General features: G+C 36.4%; 1 protein-coding gene across 1 annotated transcript in view; it reads left to right on the top strand.

Moving 5' to 3' along the window:
- Positions 1 to 987: 987 nt before the first annotated feature.
- Positions 988 to 21,472, top strand: part of LOC122793601 (trypsin-3-like) — a 234,833-nt gene continuing 214,348 nt past the window's right edge. The window contains exon 1 of the mRNA XM_044061773.1: positions 988 to 1,052. Within this exon, the coding sequence (XP_043917708.1) occupies positions 995 to 1,052 (58 nt within the window). The 5' untranslated portion in view covers positions 988 to 994. The remainder of the gene's footprint in view (positions 1,053 to 21,472) is intronic.

Raw genomic sequence — 21,472 nt, 5'->3', positions numbered from 1 at the left:
TACAGAGTAGACTACCTTGCGGTCTAGTCCGATGAACACAGATATGGCATTTGACTCAATGATTATATCATTTACTATCTGAGTGAAATATATATCCTTATGTATGAGCTGATTAGCTGCTACCACACAAACACATATCAACATTTGATTTGAACTTTTGGATATGAGTGGTGTTTTGTTGTGCAATAAGCTTGAAGCTTGACTGACTGATATGTGTATATGAAGCCTGACCTTGTATGCTTATCATTTGCATTGGTTTGCTATGTTTCAGTAAACCAAAACTCACCAAACTATGTGTTGCTATCATATGGCTCCTAATTAATTGGTTTTCTAGAAAAAAACACCAGTAAGGAAACAACATTATTTCATTTGTGGGGCAGTTCTTCTCATAGTGTCTGCCCTTACTAAACTTTATCTCTGGGACTACTGGTGTACGGAGGAAAATAAGTGCACATGCTGTTTTCATATGGTGGCTCAACATACACAATCTCACTCAGACAAAAATAGTCCAGTAAATTGTCTCTGCAGGAAAACAGACATTCCCTGTTTTTAACAGCAATTATGTCTCCTGCTGGATGGCTTAGTTAACCTTGTCTATCACTATAAAGCAAGTAAGAAATAGTGTGGTCAAAAATCACGGTGCTATTTGGATTCTACACCAGAAAATTGCTATTATGACAGGCATTTATTATGCATTTCTCTTTTAGTTGCTGCTACATCTAATAATTGCTACTGTTCTGTGTTTCTTAAATATTACTGTTTTCTGTTTTGTTTTTGATATATATAGTTTGTTACCTTCCTGTTCCCCTTTATTTTATTTGTGAATTATTCCACCTAGGTTATACCTACAAATAGTCCCTTGTGATCATTGTACTACCCCAGTAAACAAATGTAAAACAAAAACAAAATATAAGGTGTTCTGGAAGCAATATTAAGATGTTCAAGTAATTTGCAACTAAAGATAAAATTGTTCTTTTGTAGATTTTCAGAAAATATGGAAGGTCTATTATTGCTGAAATTAATGGCACTGATATCTGCATGTGCTGCTCAAGGTAAGGTGATGTCTAATTAAAAGGAGGCAGAGAAGGCAAGAAATTAACATACGTGATTTATATAAATATATACTCACAAATATACCTTTTATCTTCTCTCAGCTTGCTGTGTAGATGTTCTTTCATTTTCTTTGTAAAGTTATTCACAATTTAAATATTCTACTCTCTGTAAGACAGTTACAGATTGACTTTAAAGGAAATATAAATACAATGACTGTAGACTTTGCTATGCAATATTAACTAACAATATATGCATTGAAAAACTTCACAAGTACTCTGTTAATGTACATACCTTAGGTAAGAATATAATACTAAATTGTTTTGTCATCACTGTTTGTATATTTGTAATCCAAAAGAACTTTTCATCCAAGGTTTCTTCTATAACTGAACAATACCAGGTAAGACTAATTCAATTAATAAAATATAAATAAATAGACTACAAGGCTATCCTGTGGCAATCTGTAGTAATGCAAAAGCTTGTTCTGCCTGTATTAATGTTAAGGATGTGCAGTCTCTGATCTCTTACTTCTACCTCAAAAATTGCTTATCTCCACTATTTTGTGGTTTGTTTAAAGAAAAAATCAATAACACTTAGAAAATGATGTTAATAATATTAATATTTTTTCACCTAACTAGTACTGTAATACAGCATTTAAGGCATTTTGGACTGATTTTGAATTAATTTCATATTCACTTATATAAGGAATGTCCCTTAATGAAATCATTGTTTCAGTGCTTTCATCATGAAATTGCAAAAAATAAAATATTTCTATCCATATTAACTGACTATATCATACTGCAAACCTGCACTTAAATTGGAAAATGTTTATTGGTTTGATGAGAGTAAGGGGTTCATGATCTAGGAATACAAGGAACAAGCTGAATATTTGGGGAAGCATCAGCTGACTACCACATGGCTAAGTTGAAGTGTTCAACATGGACTGAAAATCGTAATTTTTAAAGGGGGGAATTGTGTGAAGGGAGATTTCTTTTTATTACTCAGGTATGTTAATCCCAGACTTGATTGTATAATTAGCAGGGTTGCAGGAGAAACAAAGCTCTATATGGGATGTTCAGAACCTTTGCACCTCCATAAAAATGCAGTTTTATTTCCACTTAGCTATACTTTTAATACTTTTAGATGTCAAAAATCATTATGGTCAAATGGCTCTTCAGGGGATGTGCCAGATGAAGATTTATGTAGTTATGTTCATAAGATTAATAGAAGTTTCAAGACATCTTTGTCTTGGAACCATCAAGCCTTGTTGATGCCCACTTTCAGGGCATAGCTCTTTTCTCAATGAGTGCTAGGCCAGATAATTATGAATTAAATTTAAGACTACCTGGCCAATCATGTATGTACTGTTTGAAAGATGAGAATTTATCTCACTGCTTAACCTGCAACTTATTCCAGAGAATAAGTTGGTGCTGTATAATGAATCAATTCCCCCATCACTTTCTATTTATCTGCTGATGAATATTTAGGTCCCTGCTTCTGGTGTTTGCTAAGTTATTAGTCTTGGGAGATATACCAGATCAAAGACATCAGGATCTCTAATGGCACAGTAGGCAAATCACAGATATTCCTTCAAGAGTCTATCTGCTACTGGGTAAAGGGATAGAGTTTTTAGCCTGTCTTGATAGTTCACAGTATTTAAGCCTGAAATGTTCTCAATTGGGAGCCTCTGGGGCTTCTGTAGTTGTTTGATATTTCAAGTGAGATTTAGCTTGAAGGGGGTAGTATGCCTTAGTGCTGAATATAAGAGAATCATGACACTTTTAGATTTAGATGATATACCTTTGATTATTGGTTGTGTTACATAAAATTATTTTCTGACTACAGTTACCACAGGATGATTTAAAGAGAAGGAACTGTCAAACCAGGGATACAGGTCCCTGACTACATTTTCATTTAGTAAGAAGGATACTGTATACTATATAGCGAGGGTGAAGGTTACTGTATGTTGAGGGTAAAGGTTATTTGCCAAATGAAATAATACTATACTTTTTCACATTTAATCTGAGCCTGTTTTCAGTACACCAGATATTAACTAGGGAACTTCCTTCTTAAGGTTATAGGTGTCAGAGTGGGGTTTTAAGAATCACACCAGTTTGTAGGCATTTGCAGACTTAATTAACTGGAGGTCCTGGCTCTCAGTTTTGAGATCAGAGCAGTAAATGCTGAAAAGGAGCTGTCTCAGTACGGTACCCTGGGAGACTCTGTTGGTTGAATATAGGCTCAAATGAGGCACCTGTCACACAAAGTATATATGTTCTGTCTTTTAGTTAGTTTGTTATCCATCTTACCACATTTGGATGTATATTTAAAGCAGCTATTTTACTTACAGTGCCTACATGAGGTATTGTGTCAAATGGTTTGACTAGGTCAAGATATGCTGTGTCAACAGCTTGACCATTGTCAATAGCATGCGTGACTCTCTTGAAGAAGTTAACTATATTTACTAGGCATGATCTCCCTCTGACAAAGCCATTCTGTTGTGGATTTAACCCAATGAAATGTCTGATATTATAAATAATGAAATCAGCTATGATGTGTTCCACAGCTTTGCAGATCAGGCTTATATGTTCAGTGTCCATGGTGGGCCACCTTTGTGGATATACATCAGCATTATGGTGCGCCATCATTTGGGAATAAATCCCATGAGTGAGCTTAGATTAAACAATATGAGGAACACTATTTTATTTATTTATTTACTTACTTGTTTATTTGTTTGTTTATTTATTGGCTTATTTATCCTTTGTTGACTGGGTTAATCACATTAGGCTAGTGACCTCTTCTTTTCAAGGTGTCCTGAGGTGGTATTTATACTACTAGGGAAAATATGACCAAGGCATTTGGGAACTTCCCCTACTCATTGTTGTTGGGCGTGGAACCCATTTTGGAGGAGCAGAGGTGGCCCGAAGAAACAGGGAAGCAGATATAGAGAAAAGGAGAAAATGGAGTGGTAAAAGAAATGAAGGAAAAAGCAAATATCAAGACTGGAGAATGTGTGCAGGATTCTAAGGAAATGTTAGAAAATAAATCTGATTGAAGATGTGTCAGTACATGATGGATGTATAATTACAACCCTCCAGTTGAGAGGATTTTGGGAAGATTTACTTAAATAAATGGTGGTGCAAAGTGAGCCAGAAAATGAAGGAGATGTTTCCTGGGGGACATTATGGAGAAAATGCAAAGGAGGATGCAGAGACAATCCTGAAGTATAGCAATGAGATGGAAAAGAAAACATATGCAGAGAAAGTAAAAGAACACAAAAGTGGAGTAGCAGAAAAGAAGGCAGAAGCAAATGAAAAATGGATGTGTGTGGTAAGGATTCAAAGTAAAGAAGACAAAGAAATGGGCAAGTATGAAGTCCGGGACAATTTAATAGCTCCTTTGGGTGTAAAAGCACATGAGGTAAGAACATTTATTCGTATTAACAAAGAGACATTTTGTGACATTATATCTGAGACTGTTTTTTCAATGGAAATTTTTCTTGGAGAATATGAAAAAAGAAAGAGTGAAACCGATAGAATATTTAAGTGATAAAATCATTTAACAGGGAAATAAAAAAAGAAAAATCATGTACAATTTTGAACAGAGGTAGAAAGAGAGACTTTGAAAGGACATTTGAAAACGTTATGTAAAGAAGTACTGGACATTGCAAAAGTTTATGACAAAAGGGATTTATAGGCTGGGGCTGGGAATGTAATAGTGTGTTAAAAAGAGAAAAAGAAAAATGTATACATATACCAAGCATGATAAATGTGGAGGGGAATAGGGGTGTCATAAAATACTGGGGAACCCAAAACATTTTTTTGTGTGTGTGGAAAAGAAGGACATTTGATGAGCAACTGTGACAAAAGAAATGTTATATTTGTGGGGATATGGGACATGATGCAAAAAAAATGTGAACTGAAATGTTATAAATGTAATAAAATCGGACCTTTATGGATGGATTGCAAAAATTAAAATAACCTAAGTAAGGAAAAAGAAAGAGAAGAAAATGAAGAAAGAGAAGACATTTTAGAAGTGGTAGAAATAGAAATAAAAATAGTTCAGAAAAAATAATAAATAGGACATAGAAGAAGGTTATGAAATAAGTGATGGAGAAGACATAAATTTGGAGGTAGTAAAAGAAAAAAATTATTCTATTGGTAAAAGAGTATAAGACAGAAAAGGGAATTTATGGGCTCAGTACAAAAGAAGAAAAGAAAAAGAAAATTGATGAAAAAGAGTATATACAGCTAATGACTGGGGGTTGGTATAATGTACATTGTTTGATTCTTACTGTTGGGTTGGCTATGAACTTATGAAACCATGAATTTAAGGAAAAGGGAAAATGAAAATTTTGCAGTGCTTTCTGTAAGTGTGAATAGTATTAAGAATATAGTAAGAAGAATAGGAATTTGGAATGGTATAATACATGTGATGTAGATGTAGTTATATTAGAAGATGCAAGGGTTTTAACAAATGAAAAATTGCAAGCAGAGAAACTAGAGGGTGGGATGATAATCTGAAATTTGAGAAATGAAAGATGTTCTGGAATAGTTGTATTCTGTAGAAATATAGTAAATATATTAGATGTAATTTTTAGCAAAAAATGGGAAGATTAACCATTGCAGATTTAAAATGGAAAGTACAAGTATATAGAATTTTAACATTATATTCTTATACCTACTGTAAAGAAGAGGAATGCTTGTTTCATCAGATTTTGGCTATGTAGTGATAAATATGAATATTATAATAACAGGACACTTTAACTATGATTTAAGAGGCAAGCTTAAAAAGAAAGGAAATGATATAAAAATATTAGAAGCTGTAAGATGTGGTAAGTTAAAATGTTGGGACAGAAATTCATGGACTTACAAAAGGGGTATGTGTAGAACTGAAATAGATTATTTTAGAATATCAAAAGGTTTAGTTATATGAGGAGAGGTGGTTGAAACAGGATTTTCTGATCATCTTGCAATATGGCTAGAGATAAAGGAAAACAATGAGTGCATAAAAATAGGCAAAGGAATAAAAAGGATAAACGAGAAAGCATGGAATGAAGAAGGTAAGAGATTAGTAATATAGTTATGGAAAGATAATATTGCTATGAGAACATTTTATAAAAACTGGTCTGAATGGTGGGTGATATTTTTGGAAAAATATTTTACAGTGGCAATATGATGTGAGAAAATTACAGAAAGAAAAATATAAAATAACATATTATGAAGTATTGGAAGATTTAGTATATAATAATAGAAAGTACTCTGACAAATAAAAATAATTATATAAAAGAAATCAAGAAAAAATACAATAATTGTTATATAAGCAAAGATATTTTTACAAGGAAAACGAGAAGAAGTATCAGTTACTTAAGCAAATTAGTAAAGTAAAATGGTAGTGTAATGAGAAAAATAAAAAAATTCAAATGAGAAATTGAAAACTCAGGAAAAGATCATGAATACTGTAGTACAATATCTACAAAAATGTGTAAAGAAAAAGGTAGTATAAAAAACATGGAAAGTAAAAAAGTTAACAGAAGAAAAAGAGAATAAAGAGTTGGAAAAGGAAATTTCTTTAAATGAGCTAGATAAAGTATTAGGGCAAGTAAATAAAGATTCATCTACAGGACCGGATGGAATAGGGTATGAAATGTATAAAAATTTAAGGGATTGGTGTGACAAAAGGAGGCACTGCCAGCACAACTAGCTGGAATTTTGTAAATTGTTATATGTCATTTGTAAATATCAAACTGATTTATGCAAGATGCTTGTGTTACAAATGTATTAGAACTGTGGGTCATACAAGATGCTGGTGGTGCAAATGTATTAGAGAGCTGTATGTCATGTGTATATCAAACTGGTTTGTACAGACATTTGTGTTAAAAAGATATTTTGTAAAGTGATTGGGTTTGAAATGTATGCACAGTGTGCTTTACTGGAGAGAACAGAAATGTACATGCACCATTGTAACAGTTTAAACGTATATGTTTTAACAGTGGAAAGTGGAGGATTAACCTCAGTCCAGAAAACTTTAGAAAAATATCTGAAATTAAATCACGTTACTTTATAGGCTAGGCCATAATGATGTAATCTCACAGGTTTCAATGCAGCCAGAGACAAAGTCTCTACTAGAAAGCTTTTTGCATTATCTTTGGGGTGAACTAATTGCACTCTGGAAGTATGGAGGTATTCAATTCTTTTATGAATTCCAGCACCTGCCAAAATCTGACCAAAAGCCCTTGTGTGTGTATTTTTACAGGTAGGTGCTAAGTCCTGCCAGCTTACAGGAATAGGAACTAGAAGTCAGATGACCAGAAATGATGTAATTCTGCAAGCTATCCTGGCAGTAATATTTTAGATATTATTTTGAGAAGTATCTAAGTGAGACAGAGCATTCTGTATTCTGTCTTGGACCTGAAAACAAGAAGAAATATTCACCACATCATCTGCATTGCTTTAATTAAGTAAGTTATTAGGAAATAGTAATTCACACAGATACAGTCAGGAATGTAGTGAAGCTTAGTTTAAATATTATTTTTCTTTATTTGTCTGAGACTGTCCTTCAATGTTGTTTTAAATATTTCCTGTGATTTTGAACTCTGATATCACTGTGAATATACACTTAGTATCTTCTTGTTCTTGTATTATTTATTATTAAATATATTTAAACCTTTCATTGCAGCTGATTTTTGTAGAGATATTTAAGTTTTGAGAGCACTTTGCATATTTATTTGGTGACACTGTGTGAGCCACTCCTAATAGCCTTGCTCTTGGTCAAACTACGTTTTGTATTAGTATTAATATTACACAATAAAATTAGATACCTTCTGTTAAGAGTTTTAAAGTAGCTGGTGGAGGGGTTGGTGGCACTGGTAACTAACTTATAGTCTGGACATATGAGGGCATAGCTAGTAAACTTGTGGCAACCTTTCCCAGATGTGTGTGTGTGTGTGTGTGTGTGTGTGTGTGTGTGTGTGTGTGTGTGTGTGTGTGTGTGTGTGTGTGTGTGTGTGTGTGTGTGTTTTGTTGGAGGACTTGGCTTGGAACCCTAGCTAAGGACTCAACTCTTTGGCTATACAGTGGGGAGCCTTACTGGGGATCTGGAGAAAGAGGAGAAACCAGCCCTGGGCTGACTGTGGTTTCTGTGTGCTCTTAAAGGAAATTGCACTTGATGTAGAGAGCTGCACCTGGAAATACTGTGTATGTACCTGTTATCCTCCCAGTGAACGTCCCCCACAGGTGCCAATGGTGAGGGTTGATGGTCCTCAATTACTGGTCCGGTGGTGGGTCATTAAAATTGGCAAAAACATATTTTTTAAAGATTTTTAATGAACAGTTTAATGAAGGTTTTATGCATAAAGAATTATTTAGTGGAATACTTAAATTCGTATGAAAGTAGGAAGATAGGAGACAAAAAAACTGGAGACTGATAGTATTGAATAATAATGATTATAAAATCTTTATGAAAATAATACAAAAAAGATTTGAAACTAAAATGGAAAATATTATGGAAGATAGCATATATAGTATAAAGGGGAAGGATTTTCAAGAATTATTAATGCTAAAGAAATTGTGGATGATATTATGAACAAAAAAAAAATAAGTGAAAATTCTTATAAGAGACCTTAATATGGCATTTGACACAATTGGACATAAAATCTTATGAATGATAATGAAATAATATTAGTAAAGTCAAATAATTGTTCACGGAGCTACCAGGCCAAATAAATCTCTCGTCACAACTGCAACAGCATATAACAGTCCATAGAAATGAAGCAAAAATTCTGTATATAAAAAGCTCAGATTTATTCATCGATGGTAAGCGCTTTCACTTAGGAGCTTCTTCAGACCAAGTCACCAACTTGGTCTGAAGAAGCTCCTAGGTGAAAGTGCTTACCATCGATGAATAAATCTGAGTTTTTATATACAGAATATTTGCTTCATTCATATGGACTGTTATATGCTGTTGCTGTTGTGACGAGAGATTTATTTGGCCTGGTAGCTCCATGAACAGTTATTTGACTTTACTAATTGTGTTTCTGATTTTGTGCCATGGAGCTTTTATCCCAAGGTTTGCCAGTAGTTTTGTGGTTTATTATAATGAAATAATATACTATAAGTGAAAAAGTGAGGAAATTATATTTGTTAGTGTATAGTAATAATAAAATAAAAATACTTGTAAATGACTGGTTAACCCAAGATGTACACATGAAGGGTGGTGTAAGATGGGGATGTCCAGTGAGTTGTATACTCTTTGCATTAATTATGAATGTGATAGTATGTGAAATAAATTAGAAAATAAAGTAGGCAGGGTATATAAAACCTGAATGATTAAGAATTTTAGTTCTGTTAACATATTCATATCCATCCATCTGCAACCCCTTTTTCACATTTTTGCACATGGGGTCAGGTTGCCCCTTCAGCAGTGACAATCATCTAGACTATATGTAGATGACATTATAATAATTGCAAAACAAAAAAAACTAAATTTGTATAAAAGAAGCAATAATGTGTACAAATGAGTGTCTAGGAGTGATAGGGATGGTTTTAAATAAAGATAGAAGTAAAGGTTTAGGTGATGCAGTAAAGACAGGGGGTGCATATTTTACAATTAATGAAATTTCTGTGTTAGGTACAAAATTTAGGAATAAAGATGTAAGCAGAATTCAATGAGAAAAAACAATAGAAGAAATAAAACAAGCCTGTCTTTTCTGGAGAACATATACATTTTCAGAGAAAAAGGCTTATCTGATAAATTCAGTACTGATGGGAAAATAATGTATTTAGCAAGTGCATTTATGTTACCAAGAGTATTTAAAAAGGAATTATTGGAGATATTTTTTTTATTTATATGGGGTTTTAGATTAAACCCAGTAAAAAGAGGAATTTTGTGTGCAAATAAAGAAGAAGGAGATTTAGGGTCAATTAACCCAGAGGTATATGCTGCTTCATTAAATTTATACTAAATGTTAAAGTGGATAAATGAAAAAGATGAGAGATTAGTAGTAAAATTGTATATATCCTGGATTCACTCCCATGCATTTAGCACATCGGGCAATGAGCACCCTTCAGCACTCATTTCTGTAACAGGTACGGGTTTTATGTTATCAGGTTGCTAGCCCGATGCCCAACCCTCCTCAGAGGGTGCAACACACACTTGTACCTAGGGCCAATTTAGAGTGTTCAATCTACCTACTGCATGTCTTTGGAATGTGGGAGGAAACCAAAGCACCCAGTGGAAACCCATACAAATGCATGGAGGACATGCAGACTACACACAGAAGGCATGCCAACTGAGAATAGAACCAGAGAACCTCTTACTGTGAGGTGACAGTGCTAACCGCCACACCACTGTTGGATCCTCAAAATTGTATATATAAATATGAATAATCTGGGATATGGTAAAAATGAGAAAAAGAGTATATAAATGAAGAAATAAAATGTTACCAAGAAAAAAAAATATTTTTGTGGAAAATAAAAATTGATGATATAGAAAAATATAGAAAAGTACAGTATAAGAATGCAATGATAAAACATTACAATGTAAAATCATGGGCAAATCTAGCAGATGAAAACATAATAATATAATAAGCAAATGGTGTAATCAGAAAGTAGAATGTCAATTGTTTTTTGTGGAGACTGGTAATAGATAAATTGCCAGTAAAAGGAAATATGCCATATAAGAAGAAACATGCTATAACATGTTTACATTGTCAAGAAGAAGAAGAAGCTACAGAACATGTTTCTGAGATGTAAACAAGTAAAAAAGTTATGGGGAAAACTATGTAAAGAAGATTTTTTCAAAAATATAAAAGAAGTGGATAAAATAAATATGGTTATGATTAAATATGGATTTTATAAGAATAGAAGTAAAGACTATGATAAAGAATAGATGATGCAGCAATGTCAAGTGTCACGCATATACTCCCTCCATCAAGAGGAGGGTGCTGATGGTACAGCAATGTCAAGTGTCACATATATACCCCCTTCCATCAAGAGGAGGGTGCTGATGGTGCAGCAATGTCAAGTGTCACATATATACCCCCTCCATCAAGAGGAGGGTGCTGATGGTGCAGCAATGTCAAGTGTCACATATATACCGCCCTCCATCAAGAGGAGGGTGCTGATGGTGCAGCAATGTCAAGTGTCACATATATACTCCCTCCATCAAGAGGAGGGTGCTGATGGTACAGCAATGTCAAGTGTCACATATATACCCCCTTCCATCAACAGCCATCAGAGAAGATTAGTCAGGCTATCTCTGTAGTGATCTAGTCTTGTGCAAACAAATTTTTTACAGTGCCTCTGAGGATAGATTGCCATTTCTGTACCTCTACCTATGGAGAAAATGGGAGTTTTAAATAGTAACTTAAATGTGAAAGTACTTTTGGTTCCATGACATAGAGTAATAAAGCCTTGACTGCAACCCAGATGACCTGGACTGATTAGTCATCCCAACACTGGAGGAGCTGACTGGAGGAAGGAAAAGAGTAAGGCAGATAAGCCTGTTTACCCCTCTGAAGCTGAGAGGAGAGGGGTACATGCCTGGGAATGGCTGTTCCATTCACACTCTTCATTAGACAATGGAAAGCCAACCAAGAAATTTGCCTCAGAGAATGGGGCACCTGTGGGCTTACACCACTTAAGAATGTCCATTGGTAAGCCAATTTCAAATACATCACTGGGCATACATGGGAATGTAGAAGACTAAACTGTTATAAAAGGGAAGGTCAGATTTTGAATGAATGGTATGTACAGTGAACTTGACCTTCCCCCTGTGAAAATGAATGAGTCGTTGGGCTCTCACCCCTGAGAATTAAAGTTTCAGTAAAGTAATTAAGAAAGAGCATGGAAAGTGAAAGTACTAATGTATTAAATGAAAATTCCAGAGGTTTTTAAAAATTATCTAGCTGAAGGAGTAATAAATGGTGTACTACTGGGAGATGCTAGGTGCATCAACCCAATGGTTATACATTTTTGTTATTATAGTTACTTGCTACTGTAAATTTTCTTAAGTTGTTATTGGACTTGCGAAAGATCATTAATCACTGAAAAATATTATTTCCACATGTTCAAAATCTTCATATACTTGCAGACATCTGCTGTCTTCATAGGTTCCCATTTCATTGCCTGATATTCACTGTATATTTCTTGTGGGTTGCATATTTAAGGATGAAGATAGATTTGCAAATTTGGCTTGGCTTCAGATAATAGAATTTTTGCAAAATTGTGCATATGTAGTGTTATGCAGTAGATATTTTTGTAGTATGTGCTTTTGTTCAACTTAAGCATGCAGACTACAAGCAGTAAATAGAAATATATGCATTTTCTTTGATTATTAGTACGCACATGCTGTGAAATTTTAGTCGAAAATATTTCAGTAGAAATCCACACCAGAAATGTATATTATCTAATATATAGCACCTTGACCCCATGTGCAAAAATGAGAAAAGGGTTAGGGATGGATTGATGAATGGACATTTCAGATTTGCATTTCTTAACTTTATGCATTAAACAGGATAAAGTGAATATCATTCTGTTAGAAAAATATTTATTAATGTGTGTATTAGCAATATGCTTAGTGCATTTACAGCTTAGGGTTAACACATTTATTCTATTTCATACTGCATAAATCTGTACAAACTGCAGTTGCTTTCTGACCTTGTACTGTTAGCTAAAATCTTGCTTGTGCCTTGGAAATTTACTGAGAAGCAGGTGATTTCTGTTTGCGTTAGGAAAATAATGAATAGAACAATACTACTTGTATGAAACTTAGACAAGAAGTTCCGCTGTGCCATGAGAAAATACACAGCTGTAGAAGTTACAGATAATTAGTACAAAGCCTGCTTGAAAATATGAACTGCAATCAGCATTTGCTTGTATCTGTATTAGAAAAGTACCTTGAAAAGTAACATTGTACAATAGACGCTTGTAAACAGATTAATGATCACCAAGGCCAGGTTGTTTTTCTGAAAAGTTTCTCACAATTCTAGTCATGTCAGCAGAAAATCTGAAGTAACATCTGCTGTAGAACAATGCTTAGACTTGTGCTTGATTATGTCAGCTTAGAAGGCCATGTCTTGTAAAATAGTATAAGAATGAACATACTTCCTGTTAGTAGTTAGACAAATCCTTGTATTTGCATGTTTTTGTCTCCTTGCTGCAAGTAAATTAAAGTGCCTTAACTGAACCTTACGTGTATTGGTCTTTGAAGTTTTTTCCTTTGACAGATTGGTCCTTCGGACCGGAAACCTTCACTTCGCCTCGGATCAGATAGGCCAGGTGGCTTGAAACCGTACGGGGAAGAAACCACATCGGTTCTTCTTACTTGAAAAGTCCTCCGACTGAATTGTCGTACAAAAGAGGCCAGCCACTTTCTGATCTGCAACTGAAGGACGGGTTTACTCAAACCAGGTGATCAATCACGAAGGCTCGGGTAAAGTGAATCTACCTTCTTTTTCTGTTTTAGATCAGGGGCTAGATTTGTATTTGTTCTGTTAAGACTTTACTTATAAGTCAGGGACATAAATATTACTGTCTTGTCATAGATCAGGGAAACAGAGGAGGTAGGCAGTCATTCTGAAGAGACTATAAAAATATCCGTGGTACCATGTTAAAAACAAGGAGTTATGTAATGATTAAAAGGGTAGAACAAAATGGGTAATAATTGTACAAAAAGGTCCCAAAATCCACCGTTAACCGAAGACGTGAAATACATGCAGTCACAGTGTGCTGATAATATTAAATACTACTCAAAATGGGTTAATAATTATGAACTTGATGGTAAACTAGAGAAATCCTCACTTGTCAAACTTGTCAAACAGCTTAAAACTGATTCTAAAGGTCGGGTAAAAAAGCAATGTCAATTAGGAATTCCTCAGGCACACAGGTGGGTTGAGGAAGTAAACCGAAGGGAACAAAAGAGTAATAATTCAAAAGCAATGTTTTTAGATAAGGAGGACAATAACTTAGTAATAGCATCAGCCCCTCTGCCTCCTTTACCAGAATATGAGGCAAGTGAACAAATTAGTCCACCCCTGCGATATCCTGCTGTCATTGCAAGTAGAGACATTACAAAAGCAAAACCATTTGTTAGAGATCCCGTCGAGACCAGGTCTCGAACACGGGCAGGAAACTCAAAAGGGGACATTGAGTTATATCAAATGGGTAGAAATTCACGATTTATGAGTGAAGAAGAAATATGCCCACTTACAGAAGTGCCTAATCCTCAGGCAGGGCAAGAAGGTCAGGACCCAACAATTCTAGTGTATAGACCCTGGACTCCGGAAGACATCCGGAAAGCCACTGAGGGAATTCCCCATCCAAAAGTTAAATTTAAAAAGTTCTTAGAAGATTTGCAAGAAATTAGGCTGAGTTATAATTTAAACAGAGAAGAGGTAGAAAAAGTAGTCAGACAAATTGTGGGACCAGATTGGCACATGATTAGTGGTGACTGAAATCCCTGTGATATTGCGCTCAGGCCCCTCCCACATAGCAGCGCAGAATTAGACAACAGAGTAAAAGGTCTTACAGACCGAATCTCTGAGAAATGAAAGCCTAGGGCAGACTGGACTTGCATTAATCAATGCATCCAACAGGAAGGTGAAGCTGTTGACCGATATTATGCCAGACTATTACAATGTTTTAATAACCATTGTGGAATGCAGGTTCCTGAAGATCAGATCCACGATTCCCCATATGAGCAGCAGTTAAAGAATGCATTTTTGAAAGGCAGTATTGCACCTATAAGCAGCTTTATTACAAAACACATGGTAGACCATTGTACAAGCAGGTTACAGTCATTGCTTGAATATGCTAGGCATGCCGAAAGGCATTTTAATAGCAAAAAGAAAAAGAAAGCCCAAGTATTTTCTGTAGAAGATGGAGCAGAAGTATATGTAGTACAGTCCGGGAAAAAGGGCAAGAAAAATGACCAGGGAAACAAACAATCTGATCAATCATCAGAGGACTTTGAAGGGCGAAAGAAAAGGGGTGAATGTTTTAAATGCGGTAAAAAAGGACACTTGGCAAGGGATTGCAAGAAAAACAAGAAGGCAACCGCGGAGGATAAGGAGGGTGAGGACTGACTATATGGTAGTCAGGAATCACTAGCAGGGGATAGCGGAGAAAGGACAAATGAGTATGTGATAGAGGGAGTAGAGAATGTGACAGAAAAAGTAGAGGAAGTGCAAGAAGTCACGGATAGTGAAGAAAATGAAATACTGGATTTGGCTTTATTGAGCTTAGAGCTCTATTTAGCAGACACGAAACCAGAAGTCACACTCCTGGTAGAAGGGAGGAAAGTCAGATTCTTGTGTGACTCAGGGGCATCACGGACCCTGGTACATCCCTCCAAACTGCCAGAGAATTCAGAGTCACCTGATTACATATTAGTGAAAGCAGCTAATGGACAACTGTATCGGGAGCCCCTCTCCCATAGTATTGTGATAACTGATCCTGTTTCAGGATTGACCCAGAAAAGTAAAATTGTTGTATCTGCAAAATGCCTGGTAAACCTCTTGGGCAGAGACCTTATGCAGCTATTTGGTATAGCAGAAGTTCCGACTATGCAGGGTATGGAAGCACAGCGACAAATTGATACCTTTGCAGTGCAATCGGAGGGTGAAATGTTTTATTGGTACAGCCAGGACTTGGTTACGACTGGTCCAGGGGCGGTGACCAAAGAGTTGATGAATGTAGCCATCAGCAAGTTCCCCTCCCTCGACATTGATAAACAACATTTGTTGCATTGTACTCTGTATTATTGTAATACACCAGGACCTGATAAGGAATATGAGCAAAAATTGTTTAGAAATCGTGCAAACAGATTGGTATTATGTAATCTGTACTGGGACACAGAAGGGGACAGTGTAGCCAGCTGTTCATTGCCCCAGGAGTTCTTTGCACTCTATAAATCTAATTGATTACCACATGTTAGCTTAACTAAGGACAAGAATGTAAAATGGGTAGACTTAGGTGAAAAAGTCACGAGATGAGAAAAACAGACAGAGTTAGAACTGTCAGAACAAGGAATACAAATGCAGAAGCTGAATTGGATAACTCAGACCCACCCAGCTGTACACTTGCAGTCTAGCAAGGACAGCTGATTGGCATTCCTACTGAAGGAGAAAGTAAATGCCTCACAGAATATACCAGGAAATCTCTGGTCAACAGGAAAATCAGATGTAGGACTTATTCGTACAGCAGGACCAGTTACTATTACGCCAAAGTCAGCATTTAGACCACAAAAGAGACAGTTTCCCTTAAGAAAAGATGCAGAGGTAGGAATCAAACCTATTATAGCAGCTTTACTTAAGGAAGGGGTACTGGTGGAATCTCCTGATTCACCATGTAACACATCCTTATTTCCTCTTAAGAAATCAAATGGAGAGTGGCGTATGGTCCAAGATTTACAAGCTGTAAATGACGCAGTAATACCAAGGGCACCTATGGTGCCAGACCCACACACCCTGTTGAATGATTTAAAACCTCAACAAAAATATTTTTCTGTGGTAGATATCAGCAATGCGTTCTTTTCGATACAGATACACCCTGACAGCCAGCATTGGTTTGAATTCGCATTTCAGGGGAAAAGGTATACATATACACGACTACCACAGGGGTATTGTGAAAGTCCAATAATATTCTCACAAGAAATGGCAAGCAACTTGGTGGGATTTACCCCACCAAGAGGTAGTCAGATTTTGCTTTATGTTGACGATATCCTGCTGGCGTCCCCCACCCAGCAAGATTGTAAAGAGTGTACCATATTTCTATTACAATTTCTAGCCACTGAAGGACATAAAGTAAACAAAAATAAACTGCAGCTTTGGAAAAAACAAGTTAAATACCTAGGATATGTAATATCCAAGGAAGGTAGAACATTAGATGAGGACAGAAAAATAGCGATTTTACAAGCACCAAAACCCACTACCAAAAAGGAAATGATGTCCTTCCTGGGTACGACTAATTTTTGTCGGAGTTGGATTCCAAACTATGCCTTGGAATCTGCACCGTTGACTAACCTGATTTATAAAAAGCCTATGGCAGCACAGGATTTGATACAATGGACACCAGAAGCAGAATCTGCTTTCTGCAAACTGAAACAGTCAATAGCGTCCTCATTAGTTTTGGGATTACCAAACTATCCTAAACGTTTTTTTCCAAACTGTAGATTGTAAGCAAGATTATATGACATCAGTGTTAACACAGCAGCATGGGGACAAGCAACTCCCTATTGCTTATTATTCATCACAACTGGACCCAGTGGCGCGGTCTTTACCTCACTGTGTACAAGCAGCAGTTGCAGCTGCAATGGCAGTACAGGCTTCAGCCTCAGTAGTGTTGTTCCACCCTCTCACATTGAGAGTGCCTCATGCAGTCACAATTATTTTACTGCAAGAGAAGGTAGCATATCTTTTCCCTGCTAGGCATCTTTCCTGTATGACTATATTGTTGAGCCAACCTCATATGACAATTGAACGATGTATGACTTTGAACCCTTCTACCTTGCTCCCAACCTCTGCAGATGGCACACCACACAGCTGCCTGCAGGTGATTGAGCAAAAGACACTGCCTAGAAAAGATCTTAAGGATGTTCCCTTGGATGATGCCGAGGTGACATACTACGTGGACGGCTCATGCAAAAAGGGTCCTGCAGGACAGAACCTAGTAGGATATGCAGTAGTTTCTGACACAGACATTAAGCAAAATCTTTACCACATAGTTTATCTGCACAAGCAACAGAATTGATTGCCTTGACACGGGCATGTACCTTAGCAAAGGGTAAATGTGTAAACATTTTTACTGACAGCCAGTATGCTTTTTCTACTGTACATGTTTTTGCCCAACAGTGGAAAAATCGAGGAATGATAACATCTACTGGCAAACCAATCAATCATGCAGTTTATTTTAGATCTTTTAGAATCTATTCAGTTACCTCAGAAAGTAGCTATTTCTAAATGCACAGCTCATACCAAGCAACAGGACAGGATTTCAAAAGGTAATGTGAGAGCTGATACAGCTGCAAAGCAGGCAGCTTCAGAAGTATTTCTTTTGAATGAGGAACTACAACCCTCTGAGATTTTAGACTTAGATATGTTAAAGATAATGCAAACACTTACTATGCAAACTGAAAAACAAGGATGGGTAAAACAAGAAGCAATTCTCGAAAAGAGGCTGTACATCTCTAAAAAAGAAAAAACAATATTGCCATCTAATTTGTTTAAATATGCAGCTTTGTTGAGCCATGGGCAGTGCCATGTCTCAACAGGGGGGGATGGTACAGCTGGTGAACCTAGTGTTCACGACGTACGGATTTACAAACTACTCTAAAAAATTTTGTTCGTTATGCCACATCTGTAATAAACATCATGCACAAGGGGCGTTAAAGCCCAAGCAAGGGAGTTTCCCCACACCACCATATCCTTTTCATACTTATTGTATGGATTTCATAGAGTTGAATAAATGTGAAAATAAGAAGTATTGTCTTGTCATTGTAGATATGTTTTCCAGATGGGTGGAAGCCTTTCTGACTAAAAATCTAGATGCTACGACTGTGGCCAAAGTTCTTGTTAAAGAAATCATCCCTAGATTCGGCATTCCGGAAAGGATCTACAGTGACAATGGCACACACTTCGTGAATCAGACCATACAGCAGTTAAGTAAACATTTTTGTATTTCTCTAAAGAATCATTGTGCATATCACCCGCAATCAGCAGGGCTAGTAGAGAGGCATAATGGGATTTTAAAGAGTCATAATGGGATTTTAAAGAGTAAGCTAAGAAAATTAATGATAGAAACACAGAGAAACTGGGTGTACTGTCTGCCCCTGGCACTGTTGAGCATGAGAACTGTTCCGAATGCAAAAGGATTGACTCCTTTTGAAAAGCTCTTTGGAAGGGCTTACTATATACCTCAGTGGAAATCTCTCATGCCCGCAGACCAGGAAGCTGACAGTACATTAGCAGAGTATATGCGTAATTTGTTAAATTCTAAACATTTGTTGCAGTTAAATTCTGTTTCAGATAAAGAACGAACCACACCGTCAGAAGTGGCAGTGCCCCCTGGAGCGTGGATCTGGCTGAAGATAGTTAAGAGGAAAAATTGGGCGTCTCCGAAATGGGAAGGTCCGTATCAAGTGCTTTTATCAACACCCACCGCAGTCAAAATTGGGGAGCGTGCATCCTGGATCCACTTGATGCACTGTAAATTAGTTAAAAACTTTGAACTGGACAAAAATCTTGTTACATGCCAAGAGCAAAAATGATAGAGTCCAGAAGAAACAGGAATGCAGAACAACCCTTTCCTCAGAAGTATTGCATAATCATCCTGTTAACTGTATTAATGACAATAATCTTTTTGTTGTGGCCTTTTCTTTTCCCAGCCACGCAGACTGAACTGAATAAACGTGAAGCGTTACTCATAAACTGGCATCCAAACTTTAACACTTACCAGGCAATTAAATATGTGTATGCTGAGACTTTCAATGTTTTGAATTGCTGGATTTGCACAGCTTTGCCGACAGCATACAGGGAGTTATTAATGACTACAGTCCCCCTAGGGGTCAATGAGACCCTCAAGAACTTGATTTATGATACCTCAACCATTACAGCACAAGATAAAACAGCATTGCACTTGTCTGTTCCACAAAAGGGAACTGTGTGTGTTTTTATAAAAATGATACTGTTCAGGTGGGTTGCAGCAATTGCAATGTGACTGTTCCTTATAGATGTTACACTAAAGGTAACAAAGTAGATCTTTATTGTAATACAAACTATGATTCATTTCTTGGATTGATGCACAAAACACTTGATGAAGTAAAACATAATTCTGTTCTTTATAAACAGCTATCTATAATTGATAGAAAAATGTTTCATGCAGGGCGAGTGTACATTCATAGCAAGGTTACTACTAAAGTAGATGATTGTTATTTTGTGTGTGGCCGAAAGGCATGCAAATGGTTACCTGAGAATTGGTCTGGCAGTTGTTTTTTGGGTTACCTGGTTCCGGCCATATGACACACTGCAGTTTTGCCTCATGGGAAAATTCGAAATGTCCGAGAAGTCGTCAAGAAACCTGTAAATCCAGTGGGACAAATCGATGCACGTTAGAAAGACCATCACTCTCTAGGCAAAGGACTGACACACATGGACTTGAGTGATAGCGTTATATCGTGGGCAGGCATATCACCAGCATATAGAGCAGTGAAATCGATCTGGGTGCTGAGAAAACTGTCAAAACATCTTGAAGTAATGAGCAACGCAACTTTTTCTGCTCTCAAATTGGTGACTGATGAACTGAATGCTATGAGAACTGTAGTGCTCCAAAACCGCATGGCTCTCGACTTCACCCTAGCAGCGAGAGGTGGTACGTGCGCTTTAATCCAAGAAGAATGCTGTTTGTATATTCCTGACCATAAACATGAGATAGACAATCATCTTGAGGTAATTCAGCAAGTGTCGGCCATGACCAAACCAGGCCCAAACCCACTGATGGACTTTTTCCAGAAATGGTTTGGGGGGTGGGGTACCATCCTAATGAACATCCTGGTTGCCATTTGTATAGGTATGCTCCTACTGGGATTATGTGCTTGTTGTGGTTTCCCCTGCATGAAAAGACTGATTAAAGACTTTATAGACATGTCAGTTTCTGAAACCTTATATCAAAGTACTGAGTTTGAAGAACTGTTAAAAGACTAAAAAGCTTTCATAAGTTTAAACTGAATGACTCTCTTAACTGCAAATCCTGAGTGGACGAGGTTAAGAGAAGAAAACAAACTGTTTATGCTTATTTTGAAAGTAGAATAAAAGTATTAATAGGGGGGAAATGTTAGAAAAGTATGTATTAATGTGTGTATTAGCAATATGCTTAGTGCATTTACAGCTTAGGGTTAACACATTTATTCTGTTTCATACTGCATAAATCTGTACAAACTGCAGTTGCTTTCTGACCTTGTATTGTTAGCTAAAATCTTGCTTGTGCCTTGGAAATTTACTGAGAAGCAGGTGATTTCTGCTTGCGTTAGGAAAATAATGAATAGAACAATACTACTTGTGTGAAACTTAGACAACAAGTTCCGCTGTGCCATGAGAAAATACACAGCTGTAGAAGTTACAGATAATTAGTACAAAGCCTGCTTGAAAATATGAACTGCAATCAGCATTTGCTTGTATCTGTATTAGAAAAGTACTTTGAAAAGTAACATTGTACAATAGACGCTTGTAAACGGATTAATGATCACCAAGGCCAGGTTGTTTTTCTGAAAAGTTTCTCACAAATCTAGTCATGTCAGCAGAAAATCTGAAGTAACATCTGCTGTAGAACAATGCTAAGAGTTGTGCTTGATTATGTCAGCTTAGAAGGCCATGTCTTTTAAAATAGTATAAGAATGAACATACTTCCTGTTAGTAGTTAGACAAATCATT

The sequence above is a fragment of the Protopterus annectens genome, chromosome 2.part0, assembly GCF_019279795.1.
Source record: "Protopterus annectens isolate FY-2018-M chromosome 2.part0, PAN1.0, whole genome shotgun sequence".
In the NCBI taxonomy this organism is placed as follows: Eukaryota; Metazoa; Chordata; order Ceratodontiformes; family Protopteridae; genus Protopterus; species Protopterus annectens.
Note: the sequence above shows the minus strand (reverse complement) of the source record. Positions and strands in the feature narration are given on the sequence as shown.